General features: G+C 31.9%; 1 protein-coding gene across 2 annotated transcripts; it reads right to left on the bottom strand.

Annotated features, from left to right (window-relative positions):
• Nucleotides 1-7,054: 7,054 nt before the first annotated feature.
• LOC111879784 (wax ester synthase/diacylglycerol acyltransferase 11) lies at nt 7,055-11,393 on the bottom strand. Of its 2 annotated transcripts, XM_023876210.3 has the most exons (7): nt 10,924-11,381; nt 10,211-10,768; nt 9,944-10,010; nt 9,792-9,874; nt 9,485-9,691; nt 7,559-7,696; nt 7,055-7,453 (listed from the first exon to the last, which is right to left on the bottom strand). In XM_023876210.3, exons 1-7 carry the CDS (start codon nt 11,179-11,181, stop codon nt 7,292-7,294), a joined length of 1,473 nt encoding a protein of 490 aa, XP_023731978.1. In that variant the 5' UTR covers nt 11,182-11,381; the 3' UTR covers nt 7,055-7,291. The 2 variants fall into 2 exon arrangements, with proteins under 2 accessions (XP_023731978.1, XP_042752553.1); XM_042896619.2 differs by lacking the exon at nt 7,559-7,696 and having other exon boundaries at nt 10,924-11,393.
• Nucleotides 11,394-17,974: the final 6,581 nt, after the last annotated feature.

The following is a 17,974-nucleotide window of genomic DNA, read 5'->3' as shown; positions in this document are numbered from 1 at the left end:
TCTATGATCCACAGAGAGTTTTTAGTCACGGTTACTTCTCAAGACGCATCGGTTATCATTCAAGAACATTCATTCGAAGGAACTAGAAGTGAAGATTATTTTTCAACATACAATCATTCAACCCCAGAAGCAAGGTGAATTTGACTTGAAGATTATGTGACGAATTGCATTGAGGCATCCTCAATCAATTTTCTGCTATCAATGTACCTGCTAAAGTGATCCAGAAGTTTCATTTTCTGTTCTCTCTGAAGATTCTCAAGCTGAAAGTACAGATTTTCAAAAATCTTTACAAGAAGCCTATACTCAATGTTCATTCAAAGCCAAATTCTGAAGAAATGGCCATCCGTTCATGATGAAGTAATTCACCTAGAAGATTCTGTTGTTCATCTTGAAGTTGTGAAAAAATAGAAGACAAAAAGCTGAAGCCAAGCTCCAAATAAAGATTGACAAGAAAAGCCATCTATATTTTTTGGGGGAGTTTGCTCGGTCAAAGAAAGAAAGCTATAAACCAAGGGGGAGATTGTTGGGTCAAAATATGGTTTATACTTTTCTTTTCTAAGCATTTATTGTTTTTAGTCTTGGACTGAAAATATTATTGGTTTATTTGTAGTTTGGACCAAAAACTCATGTGTTTTCGGTCTGGGTATTGGGTTTGGGCCTTCGGTTTTATCCGTAGGTATATATAGAGGGTTATTTGGGGCTTAGGTAGCTAGAACCAAGGAGAGGACCATATTGAAAAAGGGAAGCCATTGTTGAGCACCTTGAAGTTCTAGAGAGAGAAAGTTAGAGAGAAGTGTGAATCTCATGTATAGATCATCATTCATATCATTGAATATATTGAAGATTCAATTCTTCTTCTTCTTCTTCTTCTTCTTCTTCTCCATTTCATCTTGCATCATCCACTTGATTGGGATTATGCACCATCAATTGGATCAAATTGATACTCAAGCTAAATTTTAGGACTTATAATATTGTATTACTGATATTTACCAGGTGTTTTCTTCTCTTCCTCTCCTTCCAAGTCTCAAGATCTTCTGCCCCCCTCCTTAACGCTAATCATCATTGATTTATCCTTTGGGAAATGAATGGTGTATCCAACCTTTGGTGCAAGATTTTCTTATTAAATTTGGTTGGAGCTGGCTCTGCATCTTTTCTTTACCATCAGCATCACTCTTCCTGAAGCAGATGATCATGCTGAAAGTCACTAAGTATCTTACCGTAGAGTTTAAGGTAAGAAAGAATTGTGTCCGAACTTGTTTTTCTTGACACTTGTTTTATCCTTCTCTCGTAGCTTACTTATGTTTCTATGAGGTGAAGTGAAGTTAGGTAACATGACATGTCTAAATTCCATTGATGCCACCACTATCACTTCGATTCCCATCTGAGATTCAAAGACCTCTATAGCAAGACAATGGTCCTCATCGCTTTTACCATGGCTCACAATGAACGGAACCTTAGAGTATTGCCTTGGTGACTCTAATAACTTGAAGTTTACAAATATTGGAACCGTATAACTCGACAGTTAAAAAGAGTGCTAGGTTGAATCTCCCTTGTTCTTGGTGAACATGAAGTTTAAAATCCATTTGCAACACATCAATACTTAAACTCATTTTTTTCTCCTTTATAGACTGTTTTGTGGGGTTGATATCTCGGATAAAGGAAACTTATTAATGGGCCTTCAAGTCAAAAGATTTATCGGATCCGATCTTTATTAGTTTTCTGAAAAAGCTGCATAGTTATCGTTTTGGAAAAGTTGATTGTTTGACTAATTCTTTTTTTTTTGTTTTATTTCTTTTTATCTTCCATTGTACCTTGTTAATAGAATTAATTGTGAATCCCAAATTCTAGACTGTAACTTAACTTTATGATACAGAAGCTAAACCACTTCTTGTTGATGAGCTGACACTGTTTATGATTCATGCTGATTTCACCTTAACATGATCAAAACATTCCATTTCTCTCCCATTAATCTTCTAAATAGAACTTAACGATTCACAATGAAATACCACACTCTGATGAATGTTTGAAAAATATGTGTCGACGGTTAGACTATGTACCTTAGTTTATCAGACACACCAACCCCCTCTTATCATATTTCTTCTTTATTGTTTTATGAATCAGTGTATGAAACCAAACGTTGATGAGAACTTGAAAATACCGTGCTGATGGTTACGCTCTGTATCGTAGCTTATCAGACCTACCAATTCATTATTTCCCTATCTTCTTTAAAGCTTTATGATTCAGCGTATGAAACTAGACGCTGATGAGAACTTGACAAATCTATGCCGATGGGTACATCATGTACCGTAATGTTTTACACGTACCTATCCATTGTCGCCCTAAAAATCTTTTATCAAAGAGGTTAATGATTCATAGTATTTTCCATACAATTATAAAACTTCAACATTCGATGTTGACAGGTACACTAAAACACAAAATTGTATTACATGTATCTATTCTCTCTTGTCCTTGTTCTTCTAATAAAAGGAGTTTATGATCCAACGTAACAAACCATACGTCGATGAAACTTTGTAATACTATATCCATGATTCAAAGCAAAATCATATGTTATCAGGAGACATCACAATCTTAACTCTCCTTTGACTGTAACTCCTGATACACTGACTCTTGCCGTTGCTATGCTTGTCTTTCTGACATTATGAAACACCAATGTTAATGGTAAATTTTTAACTATTACTGTCACAAATTCAATTGTTATTGTAGGATTCGTTGATTTTGTAGAATTCTCTCTGTCAGTTACTGTTACGTGGAAAGTGGCCTTGTTTATTGTTTATTAATATACTACAAGTATAAGATATTAATATGAAATCATATTGTTTAATTAGTATTGATCAAGAATTAATTTGGAATTAATTTTGTGATCAAAAGACACTAATTAAATATAAGGGGATTGATTATGTAAATCAATCATTCTTGTAGTGTGGGCCAATGATCCATAATTATATAGGTGGGATAAAATAATCCATGGATAGTCGATGAGGTTAAACCCATGGAGCATGAGATTGTGGAAAGTCATGGGTTATTAGGGTTTACAAAGTGTAACCCTAACATGTGCAACACTACAAATAGAACCCCCTAGATCCAAAATCAGCTATACCATCTCTTGGAGATAGACAACTTATTCTCTTAAGCCTCCTCTTGAATTTTTATCTTTGTGAACCAATAGAGGCATCACACTTGAGGTGCTCAAGCTTTCAAAGGTCAAGAACTCTACCCTACTAAAGAGGTATGCATCCAAAATAAGTTCTATATTATATAGCTTCAATTGTATGCTAGATAGGGAAAATGCTTTGGAAAAATTGAAAATGCATGTATAATTAGAGAAAACATAGATCCAAAGTATTTAGGGTTGCATGTGCACCATAGGAGTGTTATAGTGCTCAAAACCCAACAAGATAATCATGTAGACAAAATCACAGGTAGTCCTACAGATCTACTAGACTAGCATATCGATAACTAGCATAACCATGCCTATCTATTCCATACCCATCATCTCAGAGAATAGCAGGATATCAAACCAATAGGCCGGCCTTGGTGCCTTCGACCCGTAAGTACATTGAGGAAAGTGACCTCACAAACTGGAAAAAGTTGATGAGGTTTCGACTCTGAATATCAGCTCCAACCGATACCTAACCATCCAAGTGACCAATCACAATCAAAATCCCATAATACCAAAAATACCCCTATGGTCAAACTTTATTAAAGTCAAGGTCAAGCTGGTCAAAGTTGATAAATCAACTGAGTCAACCCAACCTAGTCAACCCAGTCGAATCAACTCAACAAGCATATGCATGGCGTAATATGGAGGTACGTTGGGCGTACTCCTCCGTTTGACCATATCGGGGTCGTTGAGTGCGTAGTTGGGCGTAACCCAGGTACGCTCGACGTAACCCCATACTTTATTTTTTCCCATTAAGTGCTTAATATAACGTCTTAACATGTCAAAATGCAGATCCAAGGTCAAAATTTCATTAGGAGTCATAAAGTTTCCAACTTTATGGCTATGCATGCTCAATAAGTGCTTAATCCATAAAAACCCAATATCTTAATGCTTTAAGACTCTCCATAACTTGCATGGGACAAAACCAACCATTAGGACTCAAAGGACAACTTAATGGGTCAAGAACATGCCATGCTCAAGATCTAACATTTTGGGACCAAAAAGTATTATTGAAACACCCATTTCTAGATCTATATGATCGAGTGATAAAGTTTTAAGCTTTATACCTTAAAATGGTTGCCAATGAGCTACAAATCCCAGATTCAAAGTGCTTTACTCCTCCAAGGTGAGCTTTACTCCCTTCCTTCTTCTTCAAAGCACAAAAACACACACTCTTAAGCTTAAAATGGATCTATAAGGCAAATTAGGGTTGGAAGAACGATCTAAGAGAAAGGTACAAAATGAGGTATCGGGAAATGATGCTATAATGAGGTTTAAATACAAGCCAAACCCTAAAAATTAGGAGTTCCATATTTGGTAAGTACGCCTATCGTACAACATGTATGTCCAACGTACACGCATACGCATGTCGTACTCTCCCAAGGCTTATTTACAAAAACGCCACTAAGGCTCTTTTGCACTCTTTCTTAAATTTAGGGACCAAAATCCATCATAATTAAATTATACGGTTAAAATTAGAAGTACCTTATCATCAGAATGTTACATATTACTTGAGGGCAAGTAAGTTTTAAACTTGGGAAGATTTATTAAATATCATTTTATGCATCTTTTATATTAGTTTTTAATAGTATTTTGCTTAATATTTTATGCTTAAATGTTTGCATTCATTTAAATAATTGACAACTCTTGTATTTCTTAAGAATTCTCACACTACTCTAGTCTTGGTGTATATTTCAAGTAATTTAAAGTAGATTGGTAGTTTGAAAGTCTCTGGAGCATATCTAGAGCTTATATGGAGTTGAAACGCTGGAAATACCAAGCACATGTCGTGTTCCACCTCTGGAGAATTTCTGAATTTTGATATTTGTGAAGCCTAAGCACAGGCCGTGCTTCCTTCCCGAAGTATTTTTTCTAATTTCCTCAAATTTTCAAGCTGCAATGAGAAAGTTGGACCTGGACACCCCAAGTACGACCTATTCTTCATGCTCGTGCTTCAAAAAATATCCAAAATAGCAATGTACTTCGTTAAACACGAAAAACAAACGTAGTTTACTGAAAGCATGGTGTGGCTTCATAAGAGCTCGGCGTTCCCATGGTGAGTTTTCCAAGATGTGTCGTCTGAAGATGTTTTCTTGCATATAAATACCCATATTTGATCCCAATTCAGGAGAAACGAACGGTAACCCTTTCCAAATGGTTTTTGAGTGAGATTTTCACTTTTTCATCGATTTCTAAAGATCTTAAGACTTTGAAAAGACTATCTCAGTTAGTTTTATAAGATCTAATTTTTTTTATCTTTCTTTTTATTAGTTTTAGATCTTTTTACCCATGTCTGGATAATAACCATAGATTTCAATTATGCAAAAGATCAGTATTTTTTATGTGATTAATCATTAGATTTGGTTTTTAATTTGCGATTAGATCTAGTTGTTTTAGTTGTGTGTTTGATGAATGTTTGATTTTTAGCTCGTTTTAGGCTAATCACATGATTAGGATTAAATCATTTAAGTTGATCAATTAATAAAATTTGTAATTGTTTTAATAAACGGGTAATAAGTAACAAATAACATATCGGTTATGCTTTGGGATTTGATTTTGTTAAACTAAAAATCTTATATTTTTATGCTTCTGAGCTTCTGAGAGGTATTGAATATTATTGGGAATTTTCCATTATTCATAATGTTGCTTTTAAGATTTGATTAAGATTTTTTTTTTCAATTAAGTTATTAAAAAGTTAGGGTTAACTGAATATCTTTTTTAATTAATTAATTAGGTAAAAGTGAGCTTACTACAGCTTGTTAGTAGTTTTCAATATCAACTTAGATAGAATGCATATTAAATAATTAGATATGGATACATAATTAGAAGAGTCGCTGCAGAGTTGAAACTCTATTTAATACTTTTTATGTTATTAATCATTAGATTTGTTTTTTAATTTGTGATTCTATCTAGTGGTTTTAGTTTTGTTCTTCATGAATGTTTGATTTTTAGTTCGTTTTAGACTAATCACCAGATTAGGATTAAATCATTTAAGTTAATCAATTATTAAAATTCGTAATTTTTTTAATCAACTGGTAATAAGTAACAAATAACAGATCGGTTTCATGTTAGGATTTGAATATGTTATAAACTGAAAATCACATATTTTTTGCTTACAAGCTTGTGAAAAGTATTGAATGTTCCTGGGAGGTTTACAGTGTCCATAATGTTGCATTTCTTATTTGATTAAGAGCTTGTTTAATTAAGTTAGTAAAAAAATGAGGATTAACCGAAGAATTTTTTTTTGGTTAACTAACTAGGTAAAAGAGAACTTACTAGAGTTTGTTAGCAGCTTTGAGTACCAGCTTAGATAGAATGTTTCTTAAATAATTAGATCTAGAATAATTGAATAATTAGGAAAGTCACTACATAAACGCTCTTTATTAATGAATTTTATTTATTTTATTTCTTTAATTTTTTTGTTTTAATTCTAAACTAAAATCCCCTTTTTTTCATTTTGTGTTATATGTCTAATTTGTGGTTTACACAAAGAGACATTGACTGTTAGGTCGTGTCTCTCTGGACTCGACTCTACTTTCCTGTGCTGCCCATTAGTGCAACCAAGCAGTGATTTTAATTTGTCAAGACATTAACGATGTGTTTAACAATGCTCCCTCTCTCTATTCTCTCTTCTCAACTTGTACCATTTGTATCAATATTTGTACCATTATGTGTGGGCATGGAAGTTTCCATTCCTTATGTTTAGGGTTGGGAGGGCTGCAAGTGAGAGGAGTAAGAAGAAGTAGATTTGGAGCATTTGTTGCATCATGGTTGGGAGGTTAAGAGGGATAGACACCCACCACACTTATAAAATATCTATAACAAAAACTAACGTTGAATCAAACATAAAAAATATAGTATAACACAACAGCATATTTGTATTTTAGTTTTTATTCAATGAATAAAAATAGGAAACAAGGTTATCAAAGTTTGCATGTCTATATAGTTCTCGAAATTGATGCTTGAGAACCTCCTCGACATCATATAACAATAAATTATTGATATGTTGTAGAGATGCTTATATGTCAACAAGAAAACATATATGCATACACACAATCACACACTCACTCATACACACACCTTGGTAATCGTAAATATGTGTATTGAAACTTATTTCTCCGCACATGGTTTATCTAAAACCGAACATTTGATGTGGTGCAATGATATTTCAAGGTCATCACATAACTTTTGGGGGTCAGGTATAGTTTCTTCTTCTGCTGATAGCACAAATGTAACTTTGTCAACATAACTGATTATATGAATCATCAATCCCTGTATAAAGCAAAAAACTCATAAATTCTAAGCTTCCTTTGATTGGGTTGGTTGTAATAATTATTAAAAAAATTAATCATCCCAAAAAAAGTTTATCATCCTTACACTGGGTATGCCATAAATACTAGGAGCAAGATAGGTAACTTTTTGTTGGAGAAAACACAATTCTTCTTTTGGTCCAGGCATATTGGAGAAGCCAAACGTTGTGTTATAGTAAACTTTACGATTCAACTTTCCTGCAATCTATATATTTAATAATTTTTAGGGGTTGTTTTGTTAACTTTTAAATGATTTTGCATTGAATGATTAGATGTTATGAATGAAAACATGTTGTTTGATGTGGTTGGTAAGATTGTTGAATATATAAATAAACACCAAATAATAAAAAAACAACTTAATAATTATAATAAATGCCAAATAATATATATATATATATATATATATATATATATATATATATATATATATATATATATATATATATAGATCCGATAAGAATTTTTTTTTGGTAGGAAGGTAAGAAGTTTTTTTCTACATACATTTCAGACGAACAAAAGAAATTAATCCATAGATGAATAAAAAATAACATGATTCATCAAAAATAATCTCAAAAAAACACACCGATGATTTATTTATACAATAGTTTTGTTGTTATTCACCAAAATTGTTATAAAAATGAATTTTTTCTTAATTTACTTAAAAATAAATCATAAATATATTTATTTGGGAACTTTTTCTTGTAAATCATCTTAACTTTGAATCATCTAATGATTCATTTTGTATGTTCGCTAAAAAAATATATAGAAAAAAAACTTTTTACCTTCATACCAAAATTTTCTTTCGCTAAAAAACAAGTTATTAATTAAAATGAATCTTAACCACATATTCAATAAAAAAACAAATAAATAATAGATAATAAATAATACTAACATTAACAAGACACCCCTTGGATACCCCATTGACCACTTTTTAAAAAGTCAACCAATAAAAACTGCTTATAATCAGCTTTTCCGGAAAAAAAATACAATTTCAGTCAATAAAAATATTTAAAAAATTAATTAGGGTTCCTATATTGCAAAATGAGGTGTCTTTTTAGCTAATCTTGTACCATAATTGCAAAAGGGGTTGTTGTTGGGTTGTTTGGAAACATCGTCCTTCTAAGTGTAATTTTACGAGTGCGGTGGCCAACCAACATGCGACAAATACATAGGAAATAAGAAATTAGACCTACGGACAAGAGGTGCAAGGGATGTACGTTCGCAAATGGATGATAAACTAACCGGGAAAAGGGAACAAGTGAAAGCGACGACAAGTGGTTGGAACTTTTTCCTTTTTGTTCATTGTTTACGGATCCAAATTCTGTTGTTTCTTGTAGTTGGTGTTAGGGCTTATTTGTCAGAACCCCTCAAAACATCGGTCCCACGAAAAGACAAAGAATAACGAAGAGAAAAGGAAAATAATGGTTCAAATGAGGTGTAAATGTTGAACTCTTTCAGAGGATTTTGTGACCCTTATGATGAACTTTGGTTAACCGAACAGCTTGAATGTTAAACTATTAAAAGATGAAACAAACGACCTCTTAATTAGTTCTTTTTATATCTATTATTTAAATCTTAATTATAAATCTTTAATATTGTTGCCCATTTCAAAAACTATAAAGTAATCTAATTAAGATATACTAATTGCTGGAAATTCTTCTTTTTGCAATAAAGGGTTTTTAAGAAAGCTAGAAGCATGTATAATGTTTAAAAGTTTGATCAATAAAAATAACAAAAATGAGCTATGATATATGGTTATCTTTTTAAAACCATTAATCATAAAGGTTATGAAATATTGTACTTGTATAAATATATCAAGTTATGCTCGCAATTAGTTGATATAATAATTAACCATTTAGATTAATTATATTAGTTTTCACCAATTTCTTCTTGTTGTGATAAATAAATAAATAAATAAATACCGGATTCCCGCATCTAAATAAGTAAGTAATTTTTTCTAGGCAAAGCAATTGTAAATGAATAGATCAAGTACCTTTATACCAAACAACTTCGGGACCAATGTCTTAGCAAAGAATCTAGTAGCAAATGGCTCAAAAGAAGCTTTCCTGCGTTCCATGATAGCCTTCGCTTCCCGTACATAGTCTAAGGGGTCACTTCTATTTTTGACGTTGAATGGAAGTAGTATATAACCTACCTTGTATCCCCATGTTTCGTCTTCATTTGTATTCTTTGTAGCAGCCTAGTATATATACATCGTACACACATAAAATTGTTCAGCAAGCAACAATTATATGATAAGACATTCTTCACACACAACATTAAGGAGGGAAGATACTCACATCAACATTCACAGAGGCTCGCAAGTTATAAGACATCATTGCACGAAGGAGAATGTTTTCTGGAACAGGACTATTTATCTCTTCTGTAACAGGGTTCAAGTTATGTTATTAATTACTCGTAAGTTTTTTACTTTATACAAAAAGAAACTCACCATATCTCCCCTTAAGGTAACGGTTGAAACCAGCTTGTACAATTCCAACTATTACATCGTTCACAGTCTACAAAACAAGTATCGGAGAACATGTAATGTTATTATTTTTATTACAGTTGACGCGCTTAATTTTGGTTTATTTGGACCTTTTTAACAATATGTGTTTAAACTAAATTAATTAAAGTACTTATCGATAATTAAGATTTGTGATGATATCATTGCCACAGAGCATCCACATGCAAAATTTAAGAAAAAATATATACTTACAGCATTCATAGCGTTTTTCACCAACTTTATGTCAGCAAAGCTAACACTTCGAGTAACAATGCGCCGACGTCTATCTTCAACACCAGGTGAGGCTTTCATAGGTGTTTGTGTGTCTTTTAGAAACATGGTAGTGAACACAAACAACATAAATGCGACAAAAGTGTTCCAAAGAACCATACAAAAGGACATAAAACTAGCAGCTTTGGTGGTATGATGATGAGCTTTCTTATTCGCGGCAAGTGTAGTCAATGCCTCGGGATCCGAGGCTTTTCTACTAAGAGAAAGCAACATATTCATAAATGACAGACCATCACCAAGTGAGTGATGAGCGCGATAGATGCATGTGGCTTCTGCATCCGAGGTTCTTGCGTTAAGGATGTGTATATCCCATAAGGGTTTCGAGTTGTCAATACAAGATACAGTAAGATTTGAGACGTAATCTTCCACGAATTTATCTCCTGATTCCATGTTTTGATCGATTTCTGGTATAATAAGATGGTCATCTATGTTTACATGTGTGCGAACCCAGTTCATGCTCCCACTTTCTTTATCTTTAACCTGTATAACAACCAATGAATAGTATTTCAGACAATTGAAAGACGGAAAAAAAAAAACTTTCATGAATGGTAGTTGAGTTCTTAAACTCGAGCTTATAATGCATTATGCATATGAAGGTGGATAAAATAATATCATTCTTTAGTTTAGTAGCATACCACCACTTTAGAGAAGCAAGGATATTTAGCAACCATCTGAATACAAAAGTCTCTAGCTGCGTCGATATGGATTGTGGAGTTTACACCAATTTTAGTGAGGATGTAGATATTAAAACCTGGCTCATGAAAAAACCTAGACCCAGAACTCAATGGCTCATGCTCATGATTGCCTTCTCCCTCCTTCAACTCCACATATCTTACTGTATCTTTCATGGTTTTTGAACCCTTAAGAAGGTTTAAGCTTGGTGTTTTACCCATGATCCTTGATGATCTAATTAATAGATCAAGTACTTCTGCAAAGGGATCGATATGTATATGGATATAAGTATACAATTGCACGGCTCAATATATGCATAATGAACCCTTTTATACACATACATAGAGAGAGATCAATGTTATAGCATAATAAATTATGTAATGGGCTTCTTTTCAAGAATGTAATGCGAATTTATGTTTCGTAGTTAGAACAATATTTAAGAAATCCTCACATAATGAGGGAGGTACCCCTATGCTTGCAATAATTGTGCCGTTGTAAAAAAAAAAAAAAATGTAGTATTTGATATTAGCTATTGCCATTTAGGTCATTAATAATTGTAAACGCCGTCCTAAAGAAATTAAGAGGCGTAAATGGTATGAAGACAATTAATAGTGCGGGAGAATTGATTGAGTTTGCTAACACATGGGGAAGGTGCTCTAAGCAAACAAAGTTATTGACTTTATTTTGCACCGATGTGGGAAGGTTTTGTAGTTTTCGCTAACATCTATTTACGTTCCTCCTATTGATTAAAGGTAGATTTCTTTTTGGGAACAAGAAAACAAAAGGCATCAAAAATTCTAATTTTCGTTGGCTTTTTATCAAAATATTTTATTCAACATAATTGCTTTTTTTACCAAAGTTTTGAAAATGGGACCGGGCACCGAACCATACGGCATACCGGTTCGATGGGTCACCCAATCCAAAAAACCGGATAACATCGTTATTACATTATTATTATACTTAAAATTATAAAATATTCAAAAATATGCAAAAATAAATTACAAAACAAAAATACCAATAAATATAAGTCTTCAACGTTAAATAAAAATATCAAACATACAAATTCATGAAAGTTGATGGATGTTGATTTTATAGTCTTCAAAAGGAACAAAATTCTAAATATATCAACATCAAAATACCATAAAATGTATAAAAAAAATTAAACTTCATTACATTCAATTAATCTTCATCTAAGGAAATCTATGTCAATTTCTAAGCATAACTCCGGCATCATCTCCTTCATCATCTTCAATACCAAATAATGATATAATTTTAGCAAAAATTAAACTTAAATAGAAGAATAACAATAATATTGATAGAATAACATAAAATACTAAACTTGAGAAGTGGACATTAGGTTTAACGTTTCGGTGTGTGTCTGGTCATTTTGATTGCAAGTTTGAGAATTTCCTTTGTCCGATGAATTTTAAGAAAATCAAAAACAAAAAAAAAAAAAAAAATCAAAAAACGGGTTCTGAAGGCATTTCAACCGGTCCGCTTGGACCACGGTTCAAACAAAACCGTTGTTTATTATGGTTTGTTGCGCAAGCGGTTTTTGGAAGCAAAAAATCACAACCACTAATGGTTCCCAGTTGAACTCCTGGAACAGCCTGATCCGATTTGGTTTTCAACACACACACACACACAGAATTTTTAGGTTTGGTCCATCTAGTTCAATTGAGCTATATGAACTATCGAACCACTAAGACGAACGGTTCGATCTCCGGACCGTTTTTCAAAACATTAGATTTTCACTTTCTTCGATCTCTAACCTTCCGTTACGCGTTAGACACATTTGACACGAGATATCAATACCAATATCAATACCTAAATGGGTATTGTTAAGTTTAAATATATTTTTGTCTAGTATAAATGGGTATTGTCTATATATATAAGCACACAGTTTTTAGGTTTGGTCCATCTAGTTCAATTGAGCTATATGAACTATTGAACCACTAAGACAAACGGTTCGATCTCCGGACCGTTTTTCAAAACATTAGATTTTCACTTTCTTCGATCTCTAACCTTCCGTTACGTGTTGGACACATTTGACACGAGATATAAATACCAATATCAATACCTAAATGGGTATTGTTAAGTTTAAATATATTTTTGTCTAGTATATATTTTTGTCTATTATAAAAGACTTAAAAATATGAAAAAACAAGTTGCCTTCCAATAAAAAAGTGTATTTTAAAAATAAAATAAAAGGGTACGTAGAAGACCTTGTCTCGATATATTACCTCAAAAAACTAGCCTTATCATATATATATATATATATATATATATATATATATATATATATATATATATATATATATATATATATATATATATATATATATGTTAAACTTATTATAAAACCATTTATTAACCTAAACCACTACAAGAAGATTGGGCAACATCGGTGACGCTTGTCGCCGCTAAAGGTTAGCGGTGACATGTCGCTGCAAATGCGTCGCCGGTAATGCTTCGTCCCTAAGACGCTTCTTGTCGCCGCTAATATTTCCTGTCGCCGCTAATACTATGTGTCGCCGCTAATAAGTACATGTCGCCACAAAAGATGTCGCCGCTAATACTGTTTTATTTTTTTTAATTTATTTATTTAACATTAAATTTATAATCAATCCAAATATTAGTCCATATATCATTTATAAAATCTGATAACTTTTTATAGAAATATTAATACATATACAATCAATCCAAAATATTAATCCATACCACATTAAGTATTCTTCCAGATTACAAAATATTTCATAAAATCCTAAAGTAACTACTCGTCATCATCATCATTTCCTTCATTATTTGTTGGCAGCAATGAGCGAAACCACTCTTTCAATGCTGCAGAACAGGTCGGGTCCTTTAGTATTGTTTGCAGCATTTCCAACTATAAAGAAAAACAAAATATTTAACAACATATCAAAATAACATTATAATTAATTATACCATTCTACAAAATATCAACATATCAACATATCAAATACACTTAAACATACATATACTTTCCATTATAGCATTTACTTTCCAAAATATTACCAAACTACAAAATATCAACATATAAAACCATAACCAATATATCATTATACCATTCTACTTTCAATTATAGCATTGTACTTTCCAAAAATTACCAAACTACAAAATATCAACATATCAAAGCATAACTAACATATCATTATACCATTCTACTTTCCATTATAGCATTGTACTTTCCAAAAATTACCAAACTACAAAATATCAACATATCAAATCATAACCAACATATCATTATAGCATTCTACTTTCCATTATAGCATTTACTAACAATTACCTGTGATTGTGATTGTTCTTATGTCATTGGTTGTTCCTGATCGTACATGGATACAACGGTAGGGGGTTTACGCCTAATGCCTCTGATATGTCCGCGTCGAACACCTAATATTCTTTCAAAACAATCTTTTTTATCAGTTAGTGCTAGACCGCTTGCTTCATATGTTACTTGGGTTCGTTGGTTGATCTCCTCAAGTAAAGCATTTTGTATAATTAAATTAAAATTACTAGAAGTACGTTGCTATTAATAACCTAATTAAGCTAAATTTGTAATGACCAACATTAAGTCACTAAAAGTATCTTACTATTAAGTTGGTTTTATAATTGATTTAATTTGATTTTATAAAGGCAACTTAATTTGATTCTAAAGATAAGTTAATTTGATTTTCTAATTAAACAAAATCAAACAAATGTATATATATATATATATATATATATATATATATATACACACACACACATCCAATTTCAATATTCAATTTCAATTTCATGCCAATGTGGTATAAACAAAAATTACAAAAACATACACAAATTTCATTTTTAAGCCAATGTGGTATAAACAAATATTACAAAAACATGCCAAATTTTATTTTTAAGCCAATGTGGTATAAACAAAAATTACAAAAACATGCCAAATTTCAATAGGGTAAACTTTGAAGATTTTAATTGAAGTTTCTTTGTTTAAGACTAGACTTTTAATTATTTTTTAGAGCAAGGGACTAAAATTGTACAAATCAAAAGTTAAGGGGCTAATCATATATACTTTGTAATAGAGTTTGGTTAATTCAGGAGGTTTGATACCTCTTGCTTCCTCCTCATCGATCCTTCATGGTGCAAGAAGCAAGCAGAGAAGCAAGAAAAAAAATACTAATGGTCTTGTGTTTATAGGTGATCTAATAACAATTCAAGAGGCAATTACCCACATATAGCATCAATTTATATATTCATGAACATATAATAAACAAGAAAAAATACGAATGAGTCTTGTGTTTATCAGTAATATAACACCAATTGAAGAGGCAGTTTCTGACATATCAAACCAATTTATCATCCAAAATAGAAAAATAATAGCAAATAGGCGGAATTTGACCTTGAATGTGGGCAATTTTGGAATTGAGCTCAATGGTAGCCGGTAACGGGGGAAGGAGTGGCGGTCTTGTGGTGACAGGAGGGCTAGCACCGCCTTAAATGTTGTTCCTCCACTTAATCGACTGGTCCAATATTTGTTGAGAAACAGTAACAAGAAACGAGAGCGAGAGAAGCAAAGAAACAACAGAAATGTCGCGGAAAAGGGAACTGGAAGGGGGTTATCAGCGCTTCGTATAAGCGGCGACAGGCAATAGCGGCGACGTTAGGGTATTAGCGGCGACAATAGGGCAATAGCGGCGACACCTTGGAGGGAAAAGTCGGTGCGTTTTCGCTTTCCTGTACAACCAGTGGATTGAAAACAAATCGGACGGATGGGGGTAATTTGACGTGGATCGTCGTTTGCGAGTATTACCGGCGACTCCTTTAGCGGTGACATGCGGCAATAGCGGCGACATGTGACGCGTCAATTACATGTCACCGCTATTGCCCCTTGTCGCTGCTAAAGGCGTCGCCGATAATGCCAAGCTTTCTTGTAGTGAAATATTTATTTACGATAAAATGTCCATAATATCTAATCTCCTCAAACATTTTCTACAACATAGCTAAAAATACAATATTGCCAAACATAGACATTATTTTCACATTTGGTGACATGCGAAATTTGTATTTGTTGTCAACATCAAACTGTCACACTGGCTGACCGTGGAATCACCGGGATGAGCGACACCAATTGAATATCACAATCAAAATATACATGAACATAATGGCAAAAAGTATCAATATTAAGGATTACCAAATGTATCTTACATAAATTCAAGTATCATTACAAATGTCCATTGATGCAAAGTGGCAGTAAAATATTATTTATATAAAATAAGGATGCCATAAAACCCACATGTAGATATTTGCGCCTTACTAATATTTGTGCCTTACTAATATATGTATTGAGATACGTCAACAACATATTGTTGGTGAATTCTATATGTTTAGACTCCATTTATTTTTAGAGCCACAAGTATAATTTTATAAAAAGCTTTTTGAATATTAAAAAAGAAATCATGTTGTACCTTTCTAATTATGTTAAAAATGATCCGTCCACCAAAATGATTTCGTACAAAAATGGAGTTCTTTGTATACGAAACTTATTAATTATAAGTTTAAGAACATTTTCTAGCCGTGTCTTAATATTAATTAACTATTATATGACTTAATTTGTAAATTGACACTTATCTTTTTTAGTCACAAATTTTTCAGTACATACAATCTCTTTCAACTTGTATAAGTGAACAAAATCACGTATAAATCATATTTTATTTCTCTACGGCAACCAAATGATTTAAGGGTCTATAATGAGCTAATAACTGAACTATGACATGAAACCCCTACTCTAGTACTACAAAAGGGGCATGTTGAAAGTCCACATCAACGCATTATCAACGCCGTGTAAAAAGTAGAGCTGAAATGTCAACACCCAAATCGACTCGTCAAATGATAATTGTAGCTAGCAATCGTTGGCAGGGATGTCTACCCTTATAAATCTAAGCAATCGATCATATACATGTCGTTTCTCGTGCCATATGGATTAACATGGTTATAATGCAGAGGGTTTTTACTATGATTTACAGTCTTATTTAGAAACGAACATTGCTCATATTGGAAAAACATGTGAGTTTTCGATACTTTCAATGTATTTAGGCATTCTAGTCTTAAACTATCCATTATAAGTTTATTAGAACATTACAATTCTTTGTCGTTTACGAACAAGTATTGATTAAAGACTTTTAATGTTTAGGATTTACAAGACTTATCATATTTCCAAATTTGAATGTTTGTCATGACAAAATTTGTGCAACATAACGACTCTATTTAGAGCAATTTTCAAGTTTCAACCAAAGTGAAAGGGATAATTTCAATAAAGATAATAAGTTACATATTCAATAAGACGAAAACTTTACGATAATACGATTATTAAATCATGAAACAACTATACTATCATATCTAATAAAATTCGTAATTGAGTAAAATTGAGTTATATTTTTATAATAATTAAAAAAATATAATAATTTGTTTTTAAGTTCATTTTTACATAACTTTATGTGTGTATATATATATATATATATATATATATATATATATATATATATATATATATATATATATATATATATATATATATATATCAATGTTCTAAAAAAACTCGCCGCCATGACGCACCATGGCTTCAAGGCTTCTACTTGTTTTCAAAGTTTGACAAAATGCCGTCTTAAGTCACGTATGTATAAAAAATGAATAACAATAGAATATATATATATATATATATATATATATATATATATATATATATATATATATATATATATATATATATATATATATAAAGAGTTGATTTTTGATATTTTTCAACTAATGAGTATATATGTGCTCAAACTTTGTTTCTCCACCATTTTAGGCAATGTACTTTTATATTGTACATATTAATGTGAATATCATTTGGTTATTGTTTTGGTTAAAAAATCAATCAAATGAATATCAACCAAGGTGAATGAGAGGTGGTGGTGTTGGTTAAGTGATTATCGTTATTAGAAAAAATTACACAATTGGTTTAAAATGAAAGCTCTT

The sequence above is a fragment of the Lactuca sativa genome, chromosome 7 (assembly GCF_002870075.4).
Source record: "Lactuca sativa cultivar Salinas chromosome 7, Lsat_Salinas_v11, whole genome shotgun sequence".
Lineage (NCBI taxonomy): Eukaryota > Viridiplantae > Streptophyta > Magnoliopsida > Asterales > Asteraceae > Lactuca > Lactuca sativa.
This window is presented reverse-complemented; position numbering and strand designations above follow the sequence as displayed.

Bases quoted from the DNA above. Each gene is read 5' to 3' on its own strand.
- LOC111879784 (XM_023876210.3), bottom strand. From the start codon at position 11,181: ATGGGTAAAACACCAAGCTTAAACCTTCTTAAGGGTTCAAAAACCATG. The intron at 9,875-9,943 runs GTGAGTTTCTTT...ACCCTGTTACAG, and splicing joins TTACCTTAAGGGGAGATATG to AAGAGATAAATAGTCCTGTT. The intron at 7,454-7,558 runs GTAAGGATGATA...TGCTTTATACAG, and splicing joins GTATTTATGGCATACCCAGT to GGATTGATGATTCATATAAT.